Source organism: Podarcis vaucheri (assembly GCF_965113315.1).
Source record: "Podarcis vaucheri genome assembly, chromosome: 2".
In the NCBI taxonomy this organism is placed as follows: domain Eukaryota; kingdom Metazoa; phylum Chordata; class Lepidosauria; order Squamata; family Lacertidae; genus Podarcis; species Podarcis vaucheri.
The window spans coordinates 84929152-84957073 of record NC_138760.1 but is presented as its reverse complement, the minus strand read 5'-3'; the positions used below and the strand labels follow the sequence as shown (position 1 = coordinate 84957073).

At 44.1% G+C, this 27922-nt stretch overlaps 1 protein-coding gene across 3 annotated transcripts in view; it reads left to right on the top strand.

Moving 5' to 3' along the window:
• Positions 1 to 27639, top strand: part of PTPDC1 (protein tyrosine phosphatase domain containing 1) — a 38011-nt gene extending 10372 nt beyond the window's left edge. For 2 of the 3 annotated variants that reach the window (XM_082211904.1, XM_082211903.1), the window contains exons 2-10: positions 6947 to 7039; positions 9874 to 10045; positions 10806 to 10886; positions 11071 to 11189; positions 11878 to 12015; positions 13079 to 14220; positions 16380 to 16565; positions 24408 to 24518; positions 26868 to 27639. In XM_082211904.1, the coding sequence (XP_082068030.1) occupies positions 6955 to 7039; positions 9874 to 10045; positions 10806 to 10886; positions 11071 to 11189; positions 11878 to 12015; positions 13079 to 14220; positions 16380 to 16565; positions 24408 to 24518; positions 26868 to 26984 (2151 nt within the window). In that variant the 5' untranslated portion in view covers positions 6947 to 6954 and the 3' untranslated portion in view covers positions 26985 to 27639. Of the gene's footprint in view, positions 1 to 6946; positions 7040 to 8882; positions 9476 to 9873; positions 10046 to 10805; positions 10887 to 11070; positions 11190 to 11877; positions 12016 to 13078; positions 14221 to 16379; positions 16566 to 24407; positions 24519 to 26867 lie in introns of those variants that run through there. The other variant, XM_082211902.1, reaches the window with a different exon arrangement.
• The last annotated feature ends 283 nt before the right edge of the window (positions 27640 to 27922 follow it).

Below are 27922 nucleotides of genomic sequence, written 5' to 3'. Positions count from 1 at the left end.
AAGTTATTGTGTTGTTTTCCTTTTATTTCCTTTTAATAATTTTTCAATAAAAAAGCAAAAGAAATTACTTTCTTGTGTTTTAAATAGTATCCCATGTGACCTATTTTGATTTCTAAGATTGCGTGTAAGCATTTTTTTATACTGTCTATATGAATCACTGAGAGTAAGTGGAGGTGTGTAGACTTGACCCAACCATGGATGAGTAAAAAAAGAAAGAGGTAATGTGATTTATTTATTCTTTTATTTTCTTACATTTATTTCCGACCTTCCTTCCATCATGCAACCCAAAATAAAGTGTGTGTGGTTTTGAGGTAGTCTCCCAACCAGGCACTGCCTAAACTCAGTCCTGTGTGGCCTCAGCAAGGTGTCATACCATACCCTGAGAACATCATGATTCTTGTCTGTTATATAACATCTCTATTATCATTACCCAAAATGTTAGATAGATGGATACGGATTGATACATTGTGGATTTATAATTTGTTAAGATAATCAGTAGGTAACTGAAAATAAATTCAGTAATTTTTCACCAGTTCCATTTTTGGAGGGTAAATTCTGACTCAGATGCCTTTTGCCTGCTAACTAGCACTCTCCTTGTGCGCCAATCCAGCCAGGTGCTCCATGCTTGTGGAAGCAGACTTCTGTGTTGTGCATCCCTTGTAAGATAGAGTTGTCAGCAGCTGGACTGAGGAGGAATGGTGGGGATCGCCCCCTCCCCGAACCTTCCCAAGAACAGGAGGACAGTATAGATTTATAACAGTGTTTTGTAGAAGGTCATAGTTCAGAGACTGCAGAGGGGAGAAGCTGGGAAATAATGGGAGAGGAACAGCAGGAAGAGGATGCACTAGGGGAGGGACAGCTGACAGACTCAGTGTCTTTAGAAATATTCCTGCCCCCCTCCCCCGGGACCAGGCAGGCATTGAGAGCAGTAGAACAGAAAGCTCAGAGGCAGAAAACTCAGATCAGCCGACGCAGGGATGATGCAGAATAGAAGAGATTGAGGGGGTGTGACTTTACTTGGAGTAACGCCATTATCTAAGAGAAACTGCTTTTCTTCGTCTCTCTGTGAATATTGAATAAAATATTTGGTAAGAACTCTTCTTGTTTATCTGCTTCTTGGCTGCCACCGTGGGAGGGATTTGATTTCCTGAAGCCTGACAAGAATTGTGCTTGTGGCAGAGGAATTCAAACCCCAGCCAAGCAGGGGTGGGAGATGATGCAGCTGCACTGCTCATGTTGACCCAGGGGGAAGGCAGGGTAGGCAAAAGCCTGCTCTGGACAACACCAATCTGGAGTTGGCATAGTCACTGGGCCTGGTGCTGTTGGGTCAGGGCGGTGGGGCTGGTTGGGGATCCAGGAAAGCCCATACCAGTTCAGCCCCATCCCTGGAGCTTTCCATGGGCTACTGCCAGTGGGAAGCCTGCCAGGCATCAGAGCAGCGGCTGGAATGTGGAGCAGGGAGCAGTGCAGTAATCCTGGGCTAGGTGGAGGGAGACTTCCACTCCATCCGCATGCATTCTAACCCAGCAGATCATGGTTTTGGATTGCATTTGCAGCCTGCCCAGTCTAACAGCAGAGCAATGTATGTAGCCCTTTCAAATAACCACAATTCTACTCATTAGGTCAATGGGTTGTTGAAAGTTCCCTCTTTCTGTGCTTAACAGCAGATCAGTGGAACTTCGTCTATAAAGGCACAATTTGGCTGCTCCTTGCAGATTCTGTTGGATCAGAGAACTGGGACACATGTGGACCTGCTTTGATTGAAATAAATAGAGCAAGGTTACAGCCTTGGTAAAATACGGTAATCTCTCAATTTATAAAGACTGAAGCGGAGTTTCCATTAAGCAATTGAGTCTTGAATTTTGATTTCTGACTCTTTGCTCTTTCGAAAAATACTCTCAAAATTGTTCATTAAATGGATGAGGGATAAAGAAGGAAGTGCTATCAGTAAAGAAGTAGGATTAGAACAGTTGGCCACTTGTGCCCCTGCTCAGAGACTCTTGCCTTAATATATAGGAACCTCTCAGCATCATTTGCCACAGAAGCAGGGGTAATCTAGGATTTAACATATAACCTCTTTAATTATAGGCGTGAATCATTAGTTTAGCCCAGCAGCCTATGCAAAACCAGGAAATTATCTGGCTAGGCATTTAAGTTTAAGACCAATTGTTAAAAACAAAACAAGGAATAGTGAGTTCATTATGTTGTGATGAAGTAATAAGAGCAATACCAGTGCTGTAATCTTTATCTTGATTGGATAACTTCAAGAATGATGAAAATAATCTGAAGGCTGTAGATTGTCCAAGAGGGAGAACAGCCACCCGATACAAATTCTGCCCATTAATATGTCCCATTAATTAGTTCCAAGGAAGAGAGCAGCGTGTTAGTGAAATGTTTGCTGAATGGTAGCTAGACACAAGCAGTGGAATAATGTTCTATTACAAACCATTTGATAGTATGCTGTTTCTTAAGAATAGCACAATAGGTGCCCTGACCATAAGTGATGTGTTTGTTCATGAGGTAAATAGGTAATGCATATATGTATTTGTATGCTTTATTTCCATTACATGTGTTAAATCAACAATGTGGGGAGGGTGTGGTTCAAAGTGAGGTGACACGTTTCTATTTAACCATGCTCCCGAGATTAATGTTTCTTAACTGTCATGGCAATGGAGGTGCATGTTGCATGGATAAATGTAGTTGATCTGATTAGTCCAATAACCTGACTATCTAGAGCCATGTGGCTTTATTAGCTCTGCAGGAGAATTAGGAACATGGCCTGAAATAACATGGAACATTGTTGTCTAATTATTCAATACCTTCCAAAATTATTTACATAAATACGTAATGAAACATTTGTTGATGCAAGCCTTTCGTTGGTAAATATAAATAATAGCTGTTTATACACTTTCTGTTCAAGAAAAAAAGACTTTTTGTAACTTAAAAATATATATATACTTCATTTTATAATAATAAATAAATGCAACTTTCATTGATACCTTCCTGGCCGCCCCAAGAAAACCATCACTCCTCCATTTCTGAGATTGGGCTGGCACAGTCCATTTTCCAGCCACTGTATGACGTTCATAGAATTGTAGTGTTGGAAGACACCCCAAGGGCCACCTAGTCCAGCCCCATGTAATTCCCAAATCTCAACTAAAGCATCTATGACGGATGGCCATCCACCCTCTTCTTAAAAACCTCCACTGAAGGAGAGTCCACCACCTCTTGTGGGAATCCGTTCAACTGTCAAACAGCTCTTACTGTCAGAAAGTTCTTCCCGATGTTTAGTCAGAATCTCCTTTCTTGTAACTTAAATCCATTTGTTCAGGTGGGAGAAATCAAGCCTGCTCCATCTTCCATGTGGCAGCCCCTTACATATCTCCTCTCAGTCTCTCCTTTTCCAGACTAATACCCAGCTCCTTCAATGGCTCCTCATAAGTCTTGGTTTACATTGTCTTATGCAGAGTCAGGTTTTTCTAGCTGTATTCTGACAAGCAGTGGCTTCCCAGGGTCTCCTGCACAAGCCTTTCCCATCATCGTGTACCTGGCCATTTAGGTATTCAAAACAAGAGCTACCTGGACACTAAGCTGTATGTCCCCCACTTCGGTCTTCCCTTGTCTTGCCCTGTAGTAGAGGCTGTTAAGTTAGTGTTATTGTGTTAGCCCAGGATATTTTGCTGCATGAAGCTGAGTCCAAATGGTGCCTCTCCTATTAGGGCTAACACTTTGCAAAGTCTTGCTGCACCATTCAGGCACTGGTTCCTGCCTGGATCTTTGACTTGCCACAGTGCTGTCTGAGATAGGTTACTTCACCTTTCTGCCCCTGAGCCTTCATGTTCTCCATCTAAATAAATAAAAAATACCCCTCTCAGACTTTACTACCCATCAGGGTTTTTCGATAACACATGTATTATATTTCAGCTATGCGTGTTTGAAGAAATGTAGCATCTTTGACAACTGTTAGTGAGGATGAAACACCTTTATATATAGATAATAACTGAGCAATGCTACAAGGGGGGGAGTTGTGTTTCCTGACAATTTTTGATGTGGATATGCAAGTGAAGTTCTAAAGAGCTCTTGTTTTCCATTGTGATTAGTCATCACACTTTCCTTTCTCATATAAATGCAGAGGTTGAGCATTACTCATAGTACAGAAATTGGAACTGGCTTGACAGTAAATTCACCGCTCTCTCTCTCTATATATATATATTAACCAAAACTTTGTAGGTTTCTGGAAGCCATTAAATAGCATTGTCTGTATAAAAGAAAATGCATATTTAGGAGTGAGGGTCGAAGAAAATAAATCCAAATTTCTGTAAATCTTATTTATTTATCCCCTGCATTTCCAAAGTGGCAAACTATACATAGGCCTAGTTTGCATGATCCAGTATGTCTCCTTTTACATAATGGGGCCACACAGACGTGCAGGCTCCTGGAAGGGAGCTCATAGAAACTTTGCTCCCCCCCCCCATCCTTTTTCTTTTTCTTTTTTCTTTTTTATAATTTTTTATTATTTCGCACACAAAAATGAAATATAGAAATAAACTAATATCCATTACCTAGCAACTAAAAAAGAAAGGAAAAACAACAACAACACATTAAATAGTGCTTACAGTACGTTTAACATAAAAGTGACTTTTTTCTATATAACTGACTTCCCTTCTACTCCTTGCTTCTATTTCTCATCAATTATTCACTGCCATATTATAACATGTTTTGGTTTTGATATTTATTCTATCCTCGGTTTTCCATCAAACTTAAAACTCCTGCTAAAGTTATTCAAATGCTGCTACAGACTTCAAACTGTCGTTACTATTTTTCAGATAAATTTTAAAAACTTCCCATTTTGAGATAAATACTTCCTTTGATTTATTTTTTATTCTATCTGATAAGTTATCTATTTCTGCATATTCAATCATTTTTTCTGAATCCACTCTGATCTAGAAGGGACTTTGTTGCTTTTCCAATTTGTCACAATGAGTATTCTTGCTGCAACGGTAGCATAAGGAAAATGTTCCTTTGCTTTTTTTAGGGATATCCGAATCTGTGATTCCCAGTAGGTAAGCCTCTGGTTTTTTGCTGAAAGATATTTTAAACATTTTTTTCCAGTCCTTTTTCCACCTAGCCATGCTGAGACTGTAGCGAGTTGTCCGAACCAGGGTTTTTGGTTTATCTCTCTCCTAACCATGAGTTGCCATCAAGAAGAAACCATAGTTTGGCTTAATGTGTTGTGCAAATCAGGCCAATGTAAAATGTGTAATTATCATTCCAACCCATTAAAGAACAAACATACTAAAACTCTTTAATCATATGTGTATTTTTTTCATGGAACTAGTTGTCAGCACTGAGAAATGCACATTAAATACTATTCTGGGTACTTCTACTGATTTTATGCTTTTTTAATCACATGTTCATCCTTCCTTTCCTCCAGAGGAGCTTTCAAGTGCCTCTTGTTTGTTCTCACATGTATGTAAACGTGACAGAGCAGCTCTTAAAGAGAGCCTGCAAACTTGTGGCAATATAATGTGACTCTTTCAGTAGAGAGCAATTGACTGTGTTCTCTGCTGTGGGAAAAGCTTCCGTGTGCAAGTCCTCTGGGGATATGATGTTTCAGGTGACAGGACCTTTTTTAGTTGCATCTAGATCAGATCTAAAATTGGCATAAAATTTGCCTTCTTAAGAGACTTTATTGTGCCTTACCATATTTAATTTGGAATCACAGCTCAGACCTCACACTTTCTGAACTAGCACAGAAGTGCTTCTTAAGAGTTTAAGAAGGGACAGAGTGGTCATCTACTGCATTAAATTCATTGGCAGTAGATTCAGGACTGAGAAAGTACTTCTTCCCTTAACGCAATTCATTTACGTAGTTTCACACAGCAGTTTCTACACATTGCACCATCTTCTGCTTATAGTATTGGTATGAGTTTGTAGGTGCCATACACCCATAATCATGTTGTTGTTTAGTCATTTAGTTGTGTCCGACTCTTTGTGACCCCATGGACCAAAGCACGCCAGGCACTCCTGTCTTCCACTGCCTCCCGCAGTTTGGTCAAACTCATGCTGGTAGCTTTGAGAACATTGTCCAACCATCTCATCCTCTGCCGTCCCCTTCTCCTTGTGCCCTCCATCTTTCCCAACATCAGGGTCTTTTCCAGGGAGTCTTCTCTTCTCATGAGGTGGCCAAAGTATTGGAGCCTCAGCTTCAGGATCTGTCCTTCCAGTGATTTCCTTCAGAATGGATAGGTCTGATCTTCTTGCAGTCCATGGGACTCTCAAGAGTCTCTTCCAGCACCATAATTCAAAAGCATCAATTCTTCGGCGATGAGCCTTCTTTATGGTCCAGCTCTCACTTCCATACATCACTACTGGACCCATAATCATAGCAAGTGTTAAAAGCTAATCAAGCCAGGCTAGCTTCCTGACGAGGTAACTGCCTGGGTGATGGGTCATTAAGAGAACAAAGAAAAGAGTCCTCTGTGCCAGATGTCAAATGGGTGGGGCCCCTCATCCAGTGCTTAGACAGTTGGAAGGACAAAGCCTGAGCCTTTGAAGGGAGGGTTGGCTGGGATGTGACCTAGAGGAAAAAGAATCAGGCTGGAAAATCAAAAGAGAAAGTCATGGCTGATTTCTGCTGGCATCCAAGGCTGTGGGACCAAGAGCCTTTTGGGGTGTTGATGCTGTGAGCCCCTCCTTCGTAGGTTCAGGTTATGTACGTGTGTTTAAATAAACCTTGTGTCATAAAGCCACCAGTCTCTGCTGTGCCTCATTCCAAAGGAAACACTGATCCTGGGGAAGTGCCTGGTCCCCCTGGAATCTTGCACTGCTCAGAGATTGGGGTGGTAATGCAACAGTACGTTCTGCCTTGGCTTTCCTCCTCTGGCTATTTTTGAAGATATGCAACAAACCACAACTAAGGCTACTGTGGCAAATGTTTCAACAGGTACTGCGATGGCTGCAGGAGTCCTGTTGGAAAATGAATTACCCTACTGTTCTCTGGTATCAAGCAGTGCATATCTTGCAACCATGAGTTCAGGTAAGTGGGCTTTTTTTTGGGGGGGGGAGCTATTTTTAGTAAATTAAAATGTGGGATAAAACAATGAAAAAACCCCAGGCTATTCTTGCAAATCGTGATGTTGAAAACCAGATATCGACCAGCCCTAGTCCCACACCCACACATAATTTGGATTTGTCTATAAGGAGCAACATTGGTCTTTCCCATAGATGTTCCTGTTTGTGTTTTCCCTGCTTTTAAATTTGTTGATTCTAATCTGTTGAACCTGTTAAAAAAAAAAAAACCCTGCCCAAGAATTGTGTAAGCAATTGTCAAGCAATTGTGAATTTGCTTCTGCAGTTTTCTGGTTTGGTGCAAGTTTAGAGATATAGATATTGCCCAGTGGAAGAGGTTCCCCCTGTTTCTCCTCCGATACACTTCGTAGGAGGGACTAGGGTGGAAAATCAGCAGCTGCCCCAGAAGCAGTGCTGGAATAATAGCAGAATGTAACAGAGGGATGATATTGACAAGGCAGGATAACAAATGACCATTGTCATGACTTGTAATTCTGATTCATCATTTTGGCAGAGTGCTTTTAAGGTCAGTAAATTAAGAAAACAAAAGTTGCAGAATGTGATTAGGTCTTTTTTCTCATGTCCGAATCTCATGTTCCTAATTGTCCAAAAAAATAATAAAGATCGGAGACCTGGGATGAGAACTCTCTCCACCTTGCAACTACAGGGAGCTACTTTGGATAGCACTGTGCTCCCTATTTGCTGTTGATTCAGCAATATCACTCCAGGTTCTGGGCACCACTAAATTTTACAATTAAATGTTTTACTTTTTTTTTAACGAGAGAGAGGTTGTTTTGATTCTGTGGAGAAGTCTGTACCTTTTGGGTTTCTTCATTTATTGTTTCACCTGATTTCTGTTCCTTCAAAAAGGATGGGCAGGGGGAGAAATGACATAAGTACGAGCTCCTGAGGATTGGGCACCAGTATGACTGCTCCAGGTTATGCATGACTTCCTACACATGGCTGTGCTGAGAGGGCCATTTGGGTTGGGAAATGTATAAACTGGGGTGTAGACAAAAAGGAAGTTGAAAGCTATGTAAACCAGTTGGCACAGCTACAAGATTTCCAGTAACTCCATTTGTGAAGTAGTCCAACACCTTTTAAAGTGAATTAAAAGACTTGTCCTGTTTTGCCATTAAATTATAGTTAAGACCCTCAGTTGGACTGAAAGAATATGAGTGACTTCTAGCGGTTTCTGGTGGAAATTTAGGGTATATTCACAGAAATTCTCTGGTGGTACAATGTGCTGTGACAGGCATGTACTTAAGAGTGCAATTTGTTGTTTATCTGCTTATGCATTGGGAATTCGCGGTGTAGAAATTCCTGCTGGAGACTAAGCAAATGAATAAATCCATTTTTGGATTGCTGACATATTCTTTGATAAGTGCTCCCAGGACCGCTTTGGATTGCTTTGTTGTTGTTCATACTATGAGGAATTATTTTATCCCTCATCTGTTTCCTTCACCCTTCAAGTAGTATCTATACATTACTTTACAGATCTCATAAAATAGCAAGATAACTTTTTTTTAAAAGAGTAGTGTGGCTTTTTATTCCTGCTGATAAAATACTTTACAGATCTTAGTGTTTCTTTAGAAAGCTTTATTTCTACACTAGCATTAAAATTAAAAGGCATGATAGTTATTTTGCTGGGGAAATGAGTGTGTTATATAATTTCTCTCCAAGAAAAGGTTAATTCCCCTTTTCATCCTTTTACATAAGGCTCTCCACGCACTCTTCTGATTTTCGTTGACACCTTAGTCACGATTTCTTGAATTGTATTAATTTCTGAGGGTTGTTTTTTTTAATAAAAAGATAAAGCAGCCTCTTCTTGTCCAGGCTGTTGAGGTCTGTACTTCCAATTCCAGAAACCTTTCCTGTTCATAGTAAACTATTTGGGAGTCCTGCTCCAGTTTGGAATGATCTGCTTCAAGTGATTCTAATCCTCATCGGCAGTGGAACAGTTTGTCCCACACAGAATCAATGTATATAGAATTCAGCTGCCAAAAGGGTAGCTGCCACTAGTGAGTTCATTGTTGGTTTCTATGGAGACAGAGCAGCCTATCCTGAACAGCTATTAGATCATACAGAAAGATGCATGTCTCTGTGCAAGTTCAGTACTGAGCAAGTCAGACTTCTCATTCAGTTTGACTTCCTACAGCATTTCTAAACTGCTCCAAGTAGTGGGTGACCATGCAAGGCTCACCCAGAAGACGCTTGACAGTGAATATTTTTAGCAACTTTTTTCAGGGCCGGAGACATTCCTCCTCTGATCCTCTTCTCCGCATACTCCAAAGGCGACGGAGCTCTGTTGTAGAGGTCCTCTCGACTTCTACGCATAGAGTTATGGTGGCCATTTCCTCTGTAAGCCCCGAGGAGCTAAATGCTGCTTTCCATGAGAAAAAAAGTAAAGTATTGGCAATTTCCTTTATATAAACTGGACTTGGGTTTTATGGCAATGTGTCTAATCTTGTTCTCATAACTAATCATAGATGAAGTTCTTGACTCTTTACTTATCAGTTTATACCATCATAAAAGCTTAATGTTATTTTTCAGGCAATTTAGTTGAGAAAAAAGCATATGCTGCTTCTAGATAATGACTGACAATTACTTTATTCAGGTGCTGCTACATACAAAGACCCTTGAGAGGGAAACGTTAAGACAGAAACCAGTTTTCAGTAAATGTTTTAATGATCCTGATTGCTTTGCCTGCTTTGAAATATATACTGCATACATTCGTTTTTATATGATTCACAAAAGTTGTATGATGAAAGATTTTACTTGGTCTTGCCTTTTGTGTTGCAGGAAGGTCTAGGCGTCCGACTGCAAAATACACAAAAGTTGGAGAACGCCTTCGCCATGTCATTCCTGGTCATATGCAGTGTTCTATGGCATGCGGTGGTCGTGCTTGCAAATATGAAAATCCAACTCGGTGGAGTGACCAAGAACAGGCTGTGAAAGGGCTTTACTCATCCTGGTAATGTGAAGCAATTAGCTTCTACTAGAGTTCTAAAAATGTTGCTTTTAAATGTCAAAGGTTAACCCAGAGTTACTTGTGAGCAAGTCCCATTGAATTCCATTGAACTTCTGAGTAAACAAGTTTAGAATCAGGCTCCACAGTCAGCGAAAGAGAACTAGTTTTATATAGATTTAGATACTTTATGTTTTAGATGTGCAGACCAGCTTAAATACAGTGCTAGTAATCATATTTTACATGCACTACATATGTGGAACAGGTAAGGTTCCTTTTGAATTCTGTGTCTTTGACTTATGCTCAAAATATGTATGTTAAAATTCTATTGGTAGCATTGGCTTTTGCTTTTTGAAGCATGGTTTTAATTTGAATTTTTTTTTACCACAAACCATATTTTAATTTAATTGAAATTTTAGTATTGAATAGTAAGATTTAGATGTAATGATAGCATTCCCAAGCATTAGAGTGCTATTTTATAAAGCTGTTAAAAGAACATTTTAAAGAAATGTATATTTTGTGCATGGAATCGAAATAGAAATCTGAATATTCTGTGCTATCTACATTCTTATTACAGTATCTTGCACCATAATGTAATTTTGTTACGTAACGTTTTTTCAGCTAGAGATAATAGACATTAAATGGTTTAAAAGCACATAGTTATCTAAGGTGGCATGGTTTGTTATTATAAAATTACAGCTGAACACCAGCTAGGAAGTATTTTAACCCATAACTGCTCACTTCTTCTCTTCCTGCTCCTTTCCAGGATAACAGATAACATTTTAGCCATGTCTCGACCATCAACAGAACTTATTGAAAAATATAATATTATCGAGCAGTTTCAAAGGTAAAAGAAATAGACTGGCAATGAATTATTGCAGTTCTTACAGCTGTAAAACTGACCTATTATTTCTTTTCTGCGTTGGTTTGGAACTGTTCATAACAGTTCTGAAGAAGGAACGTTGGTGGGGATATTGATTGTGGAAAAGCATGCACAGCTCAATAATGTGCCTTCTTTTTCTTTGCCTAAGATGTGGCATAAAAACAGTAATTAACCTTCAGCGTCCTGGAGAACACGCTAGCTGCGGGAATCCACTGGAACAAGAGAGTGGTTTCACCTACCTTCCTGAAGCTTTCATGGAGGCGGGAAGTAAGTTTGCTCCTGCTGTTGTTCCTTGTTAATTATAAAGTGTGGTGCTTACAGGCTGTTTCTGCCACCTACTTCTTGGTGGCAGCTAGCTGAGAAATGTTTGCCAAAGAAAATAACTTGCACCTAATGAGAAAGTTGAAGAAATACACAGCTCCACTATGGAGCATTATAGATACGAAATCTCATAAGCAGCCATAAAATAAGCAGCTGAGAATGGATAGCTGTGTTTAGTATCTGCAGCTGTGCATTTCGCACATTGGCAAAGCAATAGATTTGCATGTGGATTTTATTGCCTCCGCTGCAATCGAAAGACTCCCTTCCAACGAAAAGACACTGTTGCTCATTTCGGTAAGATTGACAGCTGCTAAGAAAGTGGGGATTCTGTTACTTCCCAAAACATTATGTTACATTATGCGCGCGCGCGCACACACACACACACACACACAGCAAAATTCTTACTTGTTACAGGTTTGATATGCCATGTTTTGTGTGAAATGCCTTGACCAATTTGCAATGTGGCATTTGCAGTTCTCATAAGACGACATACTAAAATGGAGGAAGACAAATACAAGCTAAAAATTCTGAAAAGCTTTCTTAAAACAGATCCTAATATTTTTGTTGCAATATAAATACAATGAGCTGTGTATGGTCTTTTGATAATAATGATGTTCTAAACTGTTTTTTCTAGTTTATTTTTATAACTTTGGATGGAAGGATTATGGTGTGGCTTCTCTCACTACTATCCTCGATATGGTAAAAGTGATGACTTTTGCCTTACAGGAAGGGAGAGTAGCTATTCATTGTCATGCAGGACTTGGCAGAACAGGTAAAAATGCTCAACTATAAATTCACTGAGAATGTATTGTTATAAAATGCAAAATAATGATAATTTAGATTCCTTGATTCCTTTATAGATTCCTTGATACATTCATATAATGAAGTCTATTCTGATAGAAATGCTAGCACAACGCCCTCATTGTTTCAAAGGCTGCATGCATGCATTTTTCACAATTTTCTTCTCAGATGTGCCACACAACTCCCAAACTGGTCTTTGTGTTCAAAGGATTTGGCATGAGAGCTTTTGTAAAGGGGAAATCGGAGGTGGGGATAGCATTTCTAGAGGCACTTGCTATTTAAGAAGCTTTTGTGCCATATCCATGAAGTGCCTTTTCAACACCATCCCACTTTCCATGCTCATACTTAAAAAACCCTACTTAATTCTTTTCCAAAGTATCCCTCAGGCATAAGTGTATTCATCTAGCCCTTTTTGTAAAAAACCCAAAATGTGGTAACAGGAACAAGGCCACTCCTTCCTTCCCCTTATAGGCACCAATGCCTTGTAATTTTTGCAGATATTTTGCTTTATTATTGTTAAATAATAATATGAGAACTGCTTTCTCATTCCTCTAAATCAGGGGAAGCACTGCTAGAAAAGCTCAGTATGTGCCTTCCCTGACCTCCATTCATCCGCTAGTAGAGACCTATTGGTATCCAAAACAATTTCCCAATTTTTTCATCTCCCGTTTTGGGTGATGATGTAATCCTTAAGTCAATTTGTTGCTGCCTACTCAGTGTAGATGTTTCAAGGTTGTTGGTTTCTAATAATCTTTTGTTCTGGAAGCTGTTCTATGTTTCTATAGCAAGTAAATGTGCAATTCTTTATATAAATAAACAAGTATGGTGCAGTGGGGGGGGGGAATAATCTGGAGGAGCTCCTACAAGGCAGAATTGATTTTCATAACTGGCGGCAGCTTCAGCTAGCCTGCTCTATTGGAAGGAACATGAACCTGCATCCGTACGCTCTGTGCTATTTTTATAATTACATTTTTGTTTTCACCTAACAAATTTAACATTTCCTCCTTCTTTTTTGTCCTTTACTTACCTTCCAGGTGTTTTAATAGCTTGTTACTTGGTTTTTGCCACACGAATGACAGCAGACCAAGCAATCCTTTTTGTCAGGGCGAAAAGACCTAACTCTATCCAAACCAGAGGACAGCTGTTGTGTGTACGGGAGTTTTCCCAGTTCTTGATTCCTCTCAGGAATGTTTTTGCATCCTCTGAACCCAAAGCACACGCCGTCACTCTTTCCCAGTACCTGATCCGGCAGCGGCATTTGCTCCACGGTTATGAGAGCAGGAACCTCAAGTATGTGCCAAAGCTTATTCATCTGGTTTGCAAATTGCTCTTGGACTTGGCTGAAAACCGGCACGTGATAGAGGAACTTGTGGACCTTCCAGACCTGTCCGCTGAGATTGAAGAGACTGTTTCTCAGCTAGCTTCCACGCAGCTTGATAAAGAGCTGGCAAGGCAAGACAGTAGTGCTTCAGAGCCGTTTTCTCTCTCGGGAGACAATCCTCTTCATCCCAATGAACATGAATGTGATCCTCTTTGGAAGAGGAGGAACGTTGATTGCCTTCAGCCTCTGGCTCGTGCAAAAAGGCGCCTGAGCTACAGCGACTCAGATTTGAGAAGAGCGATGTTTGTCTGTGAGCAAGGAGAGACCCCCTGGTCGGTGCCTGTGCAAGTGCCACTCTGCAGCAAAACAAACCCGCCGAACAATTGCCAGACTCTCAAGGTTGATTTAACCCAAGAACTCTTAATCCGTAGTACATTTACTTTCTCGTGTCAGGACAGGACGCCTTTAGATGGAAAAGAAGCTAATTCTCCATTTTTCCATAAAAGCAGGTATCCCGGAGAAGTGCAGCGTAGCCAAACCTTTTCTTCGGGCCTTTCGAGTGATCGGAAGGAAGAGGAGGCGGAGGAAGACGAAGAAGAGCTAAAAGCACTAAACTATAATTGTGGCAGAAAAGCTAATAGCTATGGCAAAAAAATGTGGTCCTCTGAGGACTCGGACGCTTCGAAAGAGCATGAGATCCGCAATATTCGGGATCTCTGTGAATCAATCCCCCATATCGTTGTGCAGTCAGAACTAACTCTGGAGGCACGAAGAACGTTGGCAGCCAAGGCCCTGGCAGATGTGAATGAGTTTATGGGATCAGAAGAAAAAGAGAAAAAAGTGGAGATGTGGCAGGTATTTTCATTTTGCAAATGTTGCACATGTGTCTAGTTCAGGAGAGCACCTCCGGGAAGTGGGGGGGGGGGGAGGGGGGAATCCTATAACATCTTTGCTTTCAGAGAGCATAAAGTCATACCAGTAAAGGCCATTCTTCCTACTGAAGCTTATGCTATCAAAAATATAAAGCTATATATAGAGAGCCAGTGTGGTGTAGTGGTTAAGAGCGGTAGACTCGTAATCTGGGGAACCGGGTTTGCATCTCCGCTCCTCCACATGCAGCTGCTTGGGGAACCGGGTTCGTGTCCCCGCTCCTCCACATGCAGCTGCTGGGTGACCTTGGGCCAGCCACACTTCTCTGAAGTCTCTCAGCCCCACTCACCTCACAGAGTGTTTGTTGTGGGGGAGGAAGGGAAAAGGATATTGTCAGCCGCATTGAGACTCCTTCGGGTAGTGATAAAGCGGGATATCAAATCCAAACTCTTCTTCTATAAAGAGAACATACTCAGGGGTGCTTACTATGCCCTACTTCATGCCCTTCAACGATAAGACGCTGTAGCCACTATCTTTGTTGTATTTGCTTAATCTAGGGACAATCAGGTGTTCTTGTTGTACACATGCAATTAACGTGCAAAGCTGGGCTCTAGAACCAGGCTTATGGCATCTGTAAAAAGACTACTGCTCCTCTTTCAGTTGCGGCAAAGTGAGTACTTCATCAAACTGGTGCATACTCCCCTTCAGTGCTCCTTCATAATACTTGAGCACATATTTTGAGGAACATGGGAGTCAGCTCTTTACCAAAACACAGCCTGAAACCAAAATGGGCATGCAAGTGCAAAAGGTTTTAAGCAGTGACAAACCCTTCAATTTTTGTATGAATGTAATGCAGTCTAAGGGCAAACCTCCTGCTTATGAGTCAACACAGGGTCCTAAACTCTCTGCTTACATTAAATCCTAAAACAAGAGGAAGGCATTTGTAAGAAAGACTCCGTTTGAAGCAGCAGGTGCTTTAACACATACCTCCCGGCCATTCCCCGCTTGCAGTTGTCCTGGGCAGTGAGGTAGGCACTTGAAGGCCAGTCGTGGGCCTGTTGCCCACCAGCACAACCACTTTGCATGGGGTACCCAAGATGGTAGGGACGTGGGTGGCGCTGTGGTCTAAACCACTGAGCCTAAGGCTTGCCGATCGGAAGGTCGGCGGTTCGATTCCCCGCGACAGGGTGAGCTCCTGTTGCTTGGTCCCAGCTCCTGCCAACCTAGCAGTTCAAAAGCACGTCAAAGTGCAAGTAGATAAATAGGTACTGCTCTGGTGGGGGAAGGTAAACAGCGTTTCCATGCACTGCTCTGCTTTCGCTAGAAGCGGCTTAGTCATGCTGGCCACATGACCCGGAAAAACTGTCTGCAGACAAACGTCGGCTCCCTCAGCCAGTAAAGCGAGATGAGTGCCGCAACACCAGAGTCGTTTGCAACTGGACTTAACTGTTGGGGTCCTTTACCTTTTACCCAAGAAGATCAAGGGCACTGTGCCCTGGTCTTACATGACTTGTCTCATCCAGGTCAAGGAAGCCTACTAAGAATGCATTGGCTGAAGGGGCCCAGATCCTGGAACTGGCACCACAAATGCATCCAGGCGTGTTGAATCTGTTTGCTTCTAAACTGGACTCAAAAAGTGGAAGGCTTTGGGGAAAGTAGTTTGACGGTCCCCAACAAATGCTCTCTGCCCCATATCCCCATTATCTTTTCTCTCTCTCTCTCTCTCTCTCTCTCTCTCTCTCTCACACACACACACACACACACACACACACAAAGAGAGTGTGTACATAAGCTGCCTGAAGGCATTATTTTCCATAAAATTGTAAAAGCGTGGAGAAAGAGAGCAGGTCAGCCTCTGTTGCTCCTGTCCCATTCCCAACAACCCCCCTCCCTGAAGACCATGGTCACATAGAGTGCTGAATCACAAATGGAACAAATGCTCTTCAGACATTTCATCCCCCATGCATGTATGGCAGGCAGGGATTTGGGAATGGGACAAAATTGGGGGCTGGCACAACCTTGCTTCCTTCCTCTGTGTGATTATACCAAAAGGGGTCTGTGTTTATAGAATTCTACCCTAACGTTACTAAAGCAAAGACAATTTATAGAAAGTTGACAAGGATTTCTTTCTTTTTTATCTTTAGAAAGAACTGAATTCTCAGAATGGAGCCTGGGATAGGATATGCGGAGAGACAGATCCTTTTATCCTCAGTAGTTTGATGTGGTCCTGGATAGAGCAACTTAAAGAACCCCTTCTAACCCAAAATGATGTAGATGTGTTAGCAAAAAACAACGTAGACCCTCAAGAAGCACTTAAATTATTAGACAAGGTAAGCATTTAATGTATTAAGGCAATTACCGTATTTTTCGTCCTATAGGGCGCACCGGCCCATAGGACGCACCTCGTTTTTTTGGGGGGGAAATGAATAAAAAAAATATTTTCCCCCCCTCCGCCCTGGCTGCCGCCCCAAGCCTTGCGCTCACCTGCCCGAAGCACGGGGCACCCTCCGGAGGGCTCCCCATGCTTCGGGCGACAGGCTGCCGCCCCAAGCCTCCCGCACCCGGCGGGACCTCCTGCCGGGCGTGCGAGGCTTGCAGACACTCGCCCAAAGCACGGGGAGCCCTCCGGAGGGCTCCCTGTGCTTCGGGCGACAGGCTGCCGCCCCAAGCCTCGCGCACCGGGTGGGACCTCCTGCCGGGCGCGCAAGGCTTGCAGACACTCGCCCTAAGCACAGGGAGCCCTCCGGAGGGCTCCCCATGCTTCGGGCGACAGGCTGCCGCCCCAAGCCTTGCACGCTCGGCGGGACCTCCTGCCGGGCGCGCAAGGCTTGCGGACACTCGCGGGGGCTGCAAGCTGCTGCCCACAAGCCTTGTGAGCCCGTGGGAACTCCCACCGGGCTTTCAAGGCTTGCGGATGTCTTCCTGAAGCCTGGAGAGTGAGAGGGGTCGGTGCGCACCGACCCCTCTCGCTTTCCAGGCTTCAGCGAAAGCCTGCATTCGCCCCATAGGACGCACACACATTTCCCCTTCATTTTTGGAGGGGAAAAAGTGTGTCCTATGGGGCGAAAAATATGGTATATACCACTTTTCAGAAAGACCTCACAAAGCATTTTGCATAAGATGACACAAATGCGGCATACACATCTCCTTGCCTTTGGTTGCTTCCAGACGTCATGATTTATTTGCACATAGTTTGAAGGGAGTTTGTGATGTCAGCTATTTATTGAGCATTCATTCAAATTTGTTTGTTCAGAGGTTATACAATGTTGCATAGATAGTTACCCTATACTTCCCAGTGCATTTTCCTGTCACTTTCCTTATCACAAAAAGTACAGCTTAACAAATGTACATTCACTAAGGCCTCTTCCTTCATGGTACTTGTATCTGTCCCTGCGTTTCTGCATACCCTTTTTCATATTATCCCAATGTGGGTTCCTTGGTTATTTATCTTTTGCATGACCCTTAAGAGTAATGTTTGCATTCCCCCCCTCCTGTGTATGTCTATACTACTATGAAAATATGTCCACCCTTCATTTTGCCTCCTATACCATGTCACTCTCTGCCTTTAAACATGTTCATGTTCCCCTTTTACTAACAGCTTTTACTTTCTTTTCTTGGTAACTTATAATGGCTAGGTGGGAGAGCCCTATAAGTGCATGCTGTATTTCATATCACTTACCTTTTTTTTGCTACCGATCTAGAGGTCTTATAAGAACTATTTTTTGTCCAGCCTACTGGGTGGTAAATGTTAGTGGGGCAGTATTTAAGAGAAATGTTCTTTTCCATGTATGCTAGTCACCTGTGCTCAGAATTTGTAAATTTTTGATGGGAAACCTTTTTGTTTGTTGCATTTGAATACATAATTCAAGTGGACGTAATTTACTGAGTAGCCTATTATGATGGGATGATTAGCTGCTTGTGCGTAAAATCGTGCTCCCTCAGAGTTTGTGCGGCTCCACAAACCTCTGTGTGTGACAGAGCTCCTCAAACATGTCTGCTCTAGTCACTCGTAGAGTCTGACAGTGGCTGTCTGCGGAAGCGCTTCCAGCAAAGAAGCTCCTTAACGGAAACGCGTCTCCTGGACTCACGACGTGGCAGCTTCCGGCGAAGCATGGGTCTCCCTATGGTTGCTTCTGACACCTCCCCGCTGTTCTCGCTGGACGTGTCTCTCACCCCTCCCTCTTCCCTGCTAGTTCCTGCCTTGGCTGCTGCGTCTCTCTCAGCATTCATGAGATCCTCCTCCAGAGTACCCTCTCTCCCCCTGCTGGTCCCTGCTTTAGCTGCTGACTCCCTCCCAGCCTCTGGGAGCCCTACCACCTCCCTTTCCTCTGATGTCAGTTCCCTGACATCCACCTCCCCTCCAGGGCCCCCTTCCCCCCCGCCCATACTCTCTCCTCTGGGCGGTGAGAAGATAAAACCCCGAAAAGAATCCTCTTCATCTTCAGACGTCTCGAACATTTCCCTCCATCGGTCTTCGTTCCGGCTCGCTGAATCCTCCTCCTCCTCGGAATCAGAGAACCCCTCCAACTCTTCTTCTTCGTCGGTGGTGGCAAAGTATTCCCTCCGGAACCTCGCCACTGGCTGAGGTTTACGAGGGAATCTCTGATGAAAAGTTTCTATTAAAACCTCGTCATCTACATCCTCTGCCATGACCCAGGTGTTTTCCGACTCCGGCTCCCCTTCCCACATTACCAAATACTCTACTTGATCTCCCTTCCACCTGGAATCGAGAATCTCCGCTACATGGTAGCTGTGTTCCTTTTCCTCCATTGCTGGTCCCCTATTGACCCTCCCTTCTCTGTCCCCTTTATACGGTGACAGCAACGACCTGTGGAAAACTGGGTGCAGCTTCATGTGGTTCGGTAACCGGAGTCTGAAAGCCACTGGGTTGACCTGCTGCGTGACTTCAAATGGGCCCAGCCTTTTGGGTCTTAACTTCTTACAACCCCCTTTGAATGGTAACCCTTGGGTAGACAGCCACACCTGGTCCCCCACCCTAATGCTTTCACCTTCCCTTCTGTTTTTGTCTGCCTGCCTCTTATATCCCTCCTTAGCCCTGTTTAAGTTAAGTTGGAGCTGGCGATGGATCGCTTCCATTTCTTCAACGAACTGTTCTGCAGCTGGAACGCTCTAGTTCTCCCCTTCCCCCCCTGGGAAGGCTCGGGGATGGCACCCGTGATTAGCCAAAAAGGGGCTCATCCCCGTGGACACGTTCTCTGCATTGTTGTAGGCAAATTCTGCCAACGCCAGCTTCTCCACCCAATCATTCTCTCTGTCATTCACATAACACCTCAAATATTGCTGGAGGACACCATTAGCTCTTTCCGCCTGCCCGTTGGTTTCTGGATGACGGGCAGTTGAGAAATTAACCTCTACATGCAGTAAGCTCATGAGCTTCCTCCAGAACCTGGAAGTAAATTGTTTCCCTCGGTCTGAAACCACCCTCAAGGGGGCGCCATGCAACCTAAACACATTTTCTACAAACAATTTAGCGGTTTCTTCTGCTGTGACCGCATGTGAGCAGGCTATAAAGTGGGCCATCTTGGTTAACAGGTCTACCACAACCATGATGGCTGTTTTCCCTCTAGACCTTGGCAGATCAGTCATGAAATCTATTGCCACTGTTTCCCATGGTCTTTCAGGTGTGGGTAGTGGTTCTAATAAACCTGCCGGTGCCCGCCTCTCCCCCTTGGCTCGTTGGCATTGGTCACACCCTCTCACATACTCCCGCACATCTTCCCTGACCTTGGGCCACCAGAATTCCCTGGTAACCAGCCACATGGTTTTGTGTTGCCCAAAATGCCCTGCTGTGGGGCTATCGTGCAGTTGCTTGAGTACCTTTTCCCTCAATTCCCCTTCAGGTATATATAACGCTCCCTTGTAGTACAACACCCCGTTTCTCTCCTCAAAACCCCCGGGTTTGTCTCCCTCCCTCCTGAGACCCCTGAGTTTGTCCTGGGCGTATTCATCATGCACCGTTCCCTCTACCAGTTCCCTTTGCCCCACCAATGCCACCCCACACACCCAGCGGTCCTCTGGGATGACATGGGTCTCTTCGGGTGCTCCCTCCCCCTCCAAATATTCAGGTTTGCGTGAGAGAGCGTCCGCCCTAACGTTCTCTGGGCCTGGCACGTAACAAATCTCAAAGTTAAATTTGGAGAACTCCTGGGCCCATCTCAACTGCCGTTGGTTGAGCACTCGCGCAGTTCTCCAATACTCTAGATTCTTATGGTCCGTGCACACTTGCACCTTATGTTGTGCACCAATTAGCAGGTGCCTCCATCTCCGGAAAGCCTCATGAATAGCAAGAAGTTCCCGGTCGTACACCGTGTAGTTCCTCTCGGATTTGTTCAGCTTTCGCGAAAAGAAGGCACACGGTCACCACTCTGACTCCTCCTTCCCCGGCTGCAGAAGAAGAAGCACCGCCCCTATGGCTCTGTCAGATGCGTCTGTTTCGACCCTCAGCTTTTTTTGTAAATCCACATGCAGAAGTTGTCCTTCAGAGGCGAAGGCCCTTTTCAGTTCCTCAAACGCTCGCTCCGCCTCCGCCGTCCAAACAAACTTCTTTTTACTGCTGAGACAGTCCGTAATGGGCGCCGTCAGGTGGGCGAAGTTTCGGATGAACTTACGATAAAAGTTTCCAAACCCTAGGAACCTCTGCACATCCTTCTTGGTTTTGGGTGTTTTCCATTCCAGCACTGCTTGAACCTTGGCCAATCCCTTGTCTGACAGGCGGTACCCCAGGAATTCCACCTCCTTGGTATGAAACTGACACTTCTCCAGTTTCACCCACAGCCTGTTGGCTTGCAGCCTGCTCAACACTTCTCTGACGTCTCTCACATGTTGCTCCTCATTCTCCGAATACACCAACACATCATCTAGGAAGGCCACGCAATTCTTGTAGAGCAAAGGCCCCAGTACGTGGTGCATAAACGATTGAAAGCACGCGGAGCCTGCTTGTAATCCAAAAGGCATCACGAGATGTTCAAATGCCCCCAAAGGGGTGAACATGGTGGTTTTCCATTCATCCCCTTTCCTTATACGTATTAGGTTGTACGCCCCCCTTAGGTCCAGCTTTGTAAAAATCTTTCCCTTCCGCACCCTGGTCAAAATATCATCAATCCTGGGCAAAGGGAAAGCCAACGGTTCTGTCACTGCATTTAACCGCCTGAAATCACATACAAGTCTCGGCTTGTCCGTGTGCTTTTTATCCACAAAAAACACTGGGCTACCCCCCGCTGCTTTGGACTCTCTGATGAAGCCTCTCTTCAGGTTCTTGTCAATGAACTCTCGCAACTCCTGCATTTCCCTGTCTGACATGGCATACAACTTGCCTACAGGAAGCTGTGCTCCAGGGAGTAAATTGATCTGGCAATCAAAGGGCCTATGCGGGGGTAGTTGGTCAGCTTCCTTCTCGCTGAACACGTCGCTGAGATCTGCATACTGTGGTGGTACCTTCACCTTCTCCATTACTTCAGTCCCTGCTAGGGTGGCTTGGGCCCCTGCTGAACCCTTTTCCCCCTTGCAGTGTTCTAAGCAATGTGCTGAACCGAAGGAAACCACTCTTTGATGCCAGCCCACCAGCGGATCATGTAGGGCTAGCCAGCTCATTCCCAAAATAATGGAAGCGCCTCCCAAGGTGGCCACATTAAACGCTATCAGTTCTGTGTGCCTTGCCACCCTCATTATCATTGGGACGGTCTGCAAGCTGACTCCTCCTCCCAACAGCTCCCTGCCATCGATCGTGGTCACCTGCAGGGGGTTGCTTAAAGGGATCGTCTGTATCTGGTGTTCAGCAGCAAACTCCTTGCGCATAAAATTGCAGGAGCTGCCTGAGTCCAACAGCGCCTTTATTTTTAGGGGGTGTCCATTTTGCAGCTCTAGCGACACTTCAATCACTAGAGCAGGTTGAGGAGCTTCTGGCACGGGCACTATCACTGCTCTTTGGCCTGGCTGCAGTGCCCCGACTGTGGCAACCAGGTGTTGGCTTTTACCTGCTCCGTTTCTCCCTGCTCTCCTCCCTCAACAGCTCCCACCATCCCTTGCCATTCCTTCCTCTGGGGGCAGACTCTGGCAAAGTGGCCTGGCTGTTGGGAGAGATAGCATTTCCGGGCGCCCTTTCCCTCCTTCTTAGCCCCCTCACTGGGCTTTGAAACTGCGCGCGCGCGCGCTGTTCCGATTTCCATCGGCTCTGCCGGCGGGAAAGCTGGCTTAGGAATGTCTGGAATGCGGAACTTCTTCCAACGTTCCCCTCTCCCTTCCCGCCTCTCCAAGGCTCTTGCCTCCTGGCGCGCTCCTATGGTCAGCGCAGATTTGGTCAGCTGATCCATAGACACCGCCCTGGGGCTCCGGGACAGTTCGTCTTTCACAGCCGAAGAAAGACCTTCTTCAAATAGCATCTGAATGGGGGCCGCCGATAAATCCCACCCCAATCTGTGAACCAGCATGGTAAATTCAGTCCAGTACTCACGGACAGATCGGCTTCCCTGCTTGCAAGCCATTAGCTGTCTGCGCACCACCCCTTCCTCAATATCGCTGGAAAACATGATATCCATTGCACGAAAGAACTTCATAGTGTCCTTTAGGATGTCATTGTGCGTTGCCATCAGGGGTCGAACCCAGTCCCGCGCCCCCTTCTCAAGATGCCCAATTACGAAAGCAACTCGCGATTCCTCATCAGGGAACTCATCAAACTGCACATTAAGGGCATATTGCATCTCTGTCCTAAAGGCATGGTAATCCTTGGGGTCCCCCCCAAACTTCTGCACCAATCCTGGTACCTTTCTGGGGAACTGAGTGGTTCTCCCCTTCTTGTCTGCATCCTGAGCCCTTCTCTCCTCAAGCCTCGCCGTCTGCAGCGCAAGTTGGACTTCCAACGCTCGGTACCTTTCTTCCAAGCTTGGACCAGCTCCAACCCCTGCTCCTCCGGTTCCGGCTGGGTCGCTCATGATGCTTTCTCCTGCACAGGCAGCGTACAGAGACTGTCAGACTGCTATGATGGGATGATTAGCTGCTTGTGCGTAAAATCGTGCTCCATCAGAGTTTGTGCGGCTCCACAAACCTCTGTGTGTGACAGAGCTCCTCAAACATGTCTGCTCTAGTCACTCGTAGAGTCTGACAGTGGCTGTCTGCGGAAGCGCTTCCAGCAAAGAAGCTCCTTAACGGAAACGCGTCTCCTGGACTCACGACGTGGCAGCTTCCGGCGAAGCATGGGTCTCCCTATGGTTGCTTCTGACACCTCCCCGCTGTTTTCGCTGGACGTGTCTCTCACCCCTCCCTCTTCCCTGCTAGTTCCTGCCTTGGCTGCTGCGTCTCTCTCAGCATTACTGAGATCCTCCTCCAGAGTACCCTCTCTCCCCCTGCTGGTCCCTGCTTTAGCTGCTGACTCCCTCCCAGCCTCTGGGAGCCCTACCACCTCCCTTTCCTCTGATGTCAGTTCCCTGACACCTATATTCAGGGCTTGATTAAGATCCTTAGTGGCCCTAAGCACTTAAGAGAGTTTGGTGCCCCCATATATATCAAATTCAAAATATAAACCGCAGTAAACCATAAAATAAAATTTTATTTTTCAAAATGAAATGGAACTTACAGTAGGATGGAAAATAATGTTTAGTTTTCTATATTTGTATAAATAATGTTTATTTTTGTTCAGGTGGTAAATCTGGCAATGGGACTTTTCTGTGGTGCCCCCCTTCCCTTGGTGCCCTAAGCATATGCCTATTTTGCTTTATGGTTAATCCAGCCCTGCCTACATTTGCTATGAGTGAATACTGCTGATAAAAGCCGCTGACTTTAACAGGCTTAAAGGGGAGGAGCACCTGTGGCTCTGCAGATGTTCCTGGACTACAGTTTCCATCATCTCTGATCATTGGCCATGCTGGTTAGGGCTGATAGGAACTGGAATCCAGCATCCTCCAAAGGGCCACAGATTCTCCACCTTTTTATAGAGGACATTTTGTGCTTATGCAGAAGAGGGCATTTCAGCAGGCGTGGTTTGCTCTTTCACTAGTGGAAATCACAAAGGTGATTGTGAAGGAAAGAGTTCACGCTCTCTTTATAGAATCATATAGCTTCAAGCATGCCAAATGCTGTTGGATTGTGGTCGGTATCTCCTCCACGTTGGTGTCTTTAAAATATTTCCTACCTAACAATGTCTTTCTGCTCCCCATCAGGGAAAATATCACACTATACTGTGCATTTTAAACTGCGTGGTGCAATTGCAGACCATACCAATGTACGTGGAGGACCTTCTCCTTGATCGTGCCATTAAAGCATTTACAAAGGCAAGTGGAATGTGAAATTGTGATCTTTTGTAACTCACAGACTAGCCTAGAACGCTGACCATAATTAACCTGATGGTAAACTATTTCAAACATTGCATTTCATGGAAAGAATCTGAACCAAATGTACTGTACGCTGGAGCCAATTAATGTGTGGGTGCACACCTACGGAGGGCTATAGAATTCTGGTGTCAATCAGTGTCCACATGGAGCTTGCTTGCTTGCTAGGGGTGGGCACTACAAAACAAGATTTGTTTTGGACCTTGATCTGGCGATTTGGAAAGCAAACTGATTCAGCTCCGACTGCTTCAGAAGCCACCCACTTGGCCTCTGCTCCCAATTACAATCTTGCTTGGGGGGGGGGGGAATGAAGCTCTGTGTCTCCCTATGCTTTGAGAGATTGGTTCTTCAACACCTTAGGACATGTTTTCCACCGGATTTTGATGAACACCAGTTCGCTTATAGGAGAAATAGGTCAACAGATGATGCCATAGCCACAGCTTTTCACCTTGCAGCGAGTCATCTGGAGAGACCAGGGAATTATGTCAGAATGCTGTTTACAGTGGTACCTCGGGTTACATATCTTCAGGTTACATACGCTTCAGGTTACAGACTCCGCTAACCCAGAAATAGTGCTTCAGGTTAAGAACTTTGCTTCAGGATGAGAACAGAAATCGTGCTCCGGCAGCACAGCAGCAGCGGGAGGCCCCATTAGCTAAAGTGGGGCTTCAGGTTAAGAACTGTTTCAGGTTAAGTACGGACCTCCAGAACTAATTAAGTACTTAACCTGAGGTACCACTGTACTGATTATAGCTCGGCTTTTAATACCATCCTTCCGGACATTCTTATTAAAAAGCTGATGGACCTGGACCTTTCCCCTACCATCTGTGATTGGATTAAATACTTTCTGAGGGATCACACACAAATAGTGAGGATTGGACCTGTTACATCTACCTCTCTGAAGCTCAGCACTGGCACCCCACAGAGATGTGTGCTGAGTCCCTACCTGTACTCGTTGTATACATATGACTGTATTTCATTTGATCCATCCACTGCAATTATTAAGTTTGCAGATGATACCACCATAATGGGTCTAATTACAGGTGGAGATGAATTAGCGTATAGGGAGGAGGTTCAGAAAGTCTCCACATGGTGCCTAGAGAACACCTTGCACCTAATTTTTAATCTTTGTTAGAAGCCGCCCAGAGTGGCTGGGGAAACCCAGCCAGATAAGTGGGGTACAAATAATAAATTATTATTATTATTAAATATCAGCAAGACAAAGGAGATGGTGTTGGACTTTCGGAGGAAGAGAGGGGAACTAGCCCCGTTGTATATCGGGGGGCAGGGCGGGGCTGTGTGGAGAGAGTCTCTTCCTTTAAATTCCTGGGAGTTTACCTTGAAGACCTCACTTGGAAAATCAATACAACCCAGGTGGTTAGGAAGGCCCAACAGAGACTCCATTTCCTCAGGGTCTTGCGAAAGAACAATGTCAAAGAAAAATTGATGATCTCCTTTTACCAGGCCACAGTAGAAAGTGTCCTTTCATACTGTATTACAGTGCGGTATGCTGGTTTGACAGCCACAGTCCCTACAGAGGGTGGTGAACACAGCACATGATATCATGGGCTGTCCCCGGAGTTTGCTAAATGACATTGCGGGAGACCGCTGCCTCAGGAGAGTGAGGAAAATTCTTAGGGACGACTCACACCCTGGCCAGCACCACTTTAATCTTCTACCTTCGGGCAGGAGATACAGAAGTACAGTCAGCCACACCAACAGGTTAAAGAACAGTTTTTATCCGTGGGCTGTTGGGCTGCTGAATGGAAAAAAATAGTGGTGCGATTGACTTCCGACAAGCACACAGAGCGTGGACAAGACTGAGTGTATGGGGGGGGGCTCGTTTAATTTCACTGCACACAGGTAGTACAGTGAAAATAAGGGTTATTTATTTATTTATTTATTCCCTCACTATTATGGGAGCAGTCAGGGCGGGGGGGGGGGCAACCGCAGATGTAATAATTTACTTTTTGACAAAACTGCATCCATAGCAGTTCACAATAGATTTGAACAGCTAAGTTTGCAAGCACTGTTCTCTATTTAGCTCCTGCTACTCCATTTTATAAACTACATCTAATAGCCATGGTAGTTCAAGTGGTAAACTTCAGATACTATTCTAGTACTAGGTAAAATGAGACAATCTGAATTTCTATATGCAGGATTCCATATGTAGGATTTATATTTCATTTTCTGTAGACATTTTCTGTGTTTTGAATTAGACAGTACTGTATTTTGATAAAGCCTGATATGTATGTGTTATAATTTTATTAACTTTAAGTTTGCTTCCGGCAGGTGAGTTCTGATTCGGAAGGTGGCTTGGACATTTACAGCATTCTGAAGAATATTTTTAAACAGATATTGGAACACCAAAGACAATACTCCAGAGACCAAACAGAAACCCTCTTTTGATGTTTACATGCTAAGCTAGTTTTCTGCAGCTTTCCAAGACTATCTTTCCTTTACCATCCATTGTTATATTTTGTATTCCTTGGTTCATGTTAACTAATAACGTTGGTTATTAAATAACCACAACTAATTCTATCTGGCTCTGTACATAAGTTAATATTTAATGAGTTGCCATTTTGTGTCTGTACTGTGGCATTTTGTATTTAATTTATTGATTTTAGAAAGTTTATCATTAATAAGCTATTTTTTCATACTGAGCTATTGCCATAATTTCAGTGCCATGATACGCAATGGTTTATTCCGTTAAATGTTTGCATATTAACACTAAGTATACAAGATGAAGTTTACGACAATGGTATTACATTTTATTTTGTGGTGAGTAAACATTGGCTTCTATTAATGACTGTTGTACAAATGTACAGCTTTTCCTCTGTAATGCCAAAACAAACATGTAGGGGGAAATAGAAACTTGATGTGCAGCACCAAGATAGGCAATCAATTGCTCATAGATCCTTTTTAGAAAATTGAGAATTTTGACTTTATAACACCATATAAATTTATAATTCTCACATTTGTCGGGAAAACTGAAATGTGAGACCTGTATTATAGTGTCATGGAGATAAATAAAAAAGAAAGTTATTGTTTTAAAGTCTCTTCATTTCCTACATAGATTATTGACTGGGGAGGTGGTGAGTGTTGCTGGTGACTCTTAAGAAAAAAATTGTATGTTGTGAACATACAAATCAAATCAATCAATAAATCCAGAGCCTTAAAACTGGATTATTCCAAAACATCTCATTCAGACCTTGCTGAGGCAAGTTTTACGGACAGTTTTAGTTGTCTTCCTAGGGTTAGATTGCTGCTTGAGATTTTGAGAAGTTCTGACACCTTTACTTAAAAGAAATATTGTTTAACAGAAGATGGATATTAACATGGACTAA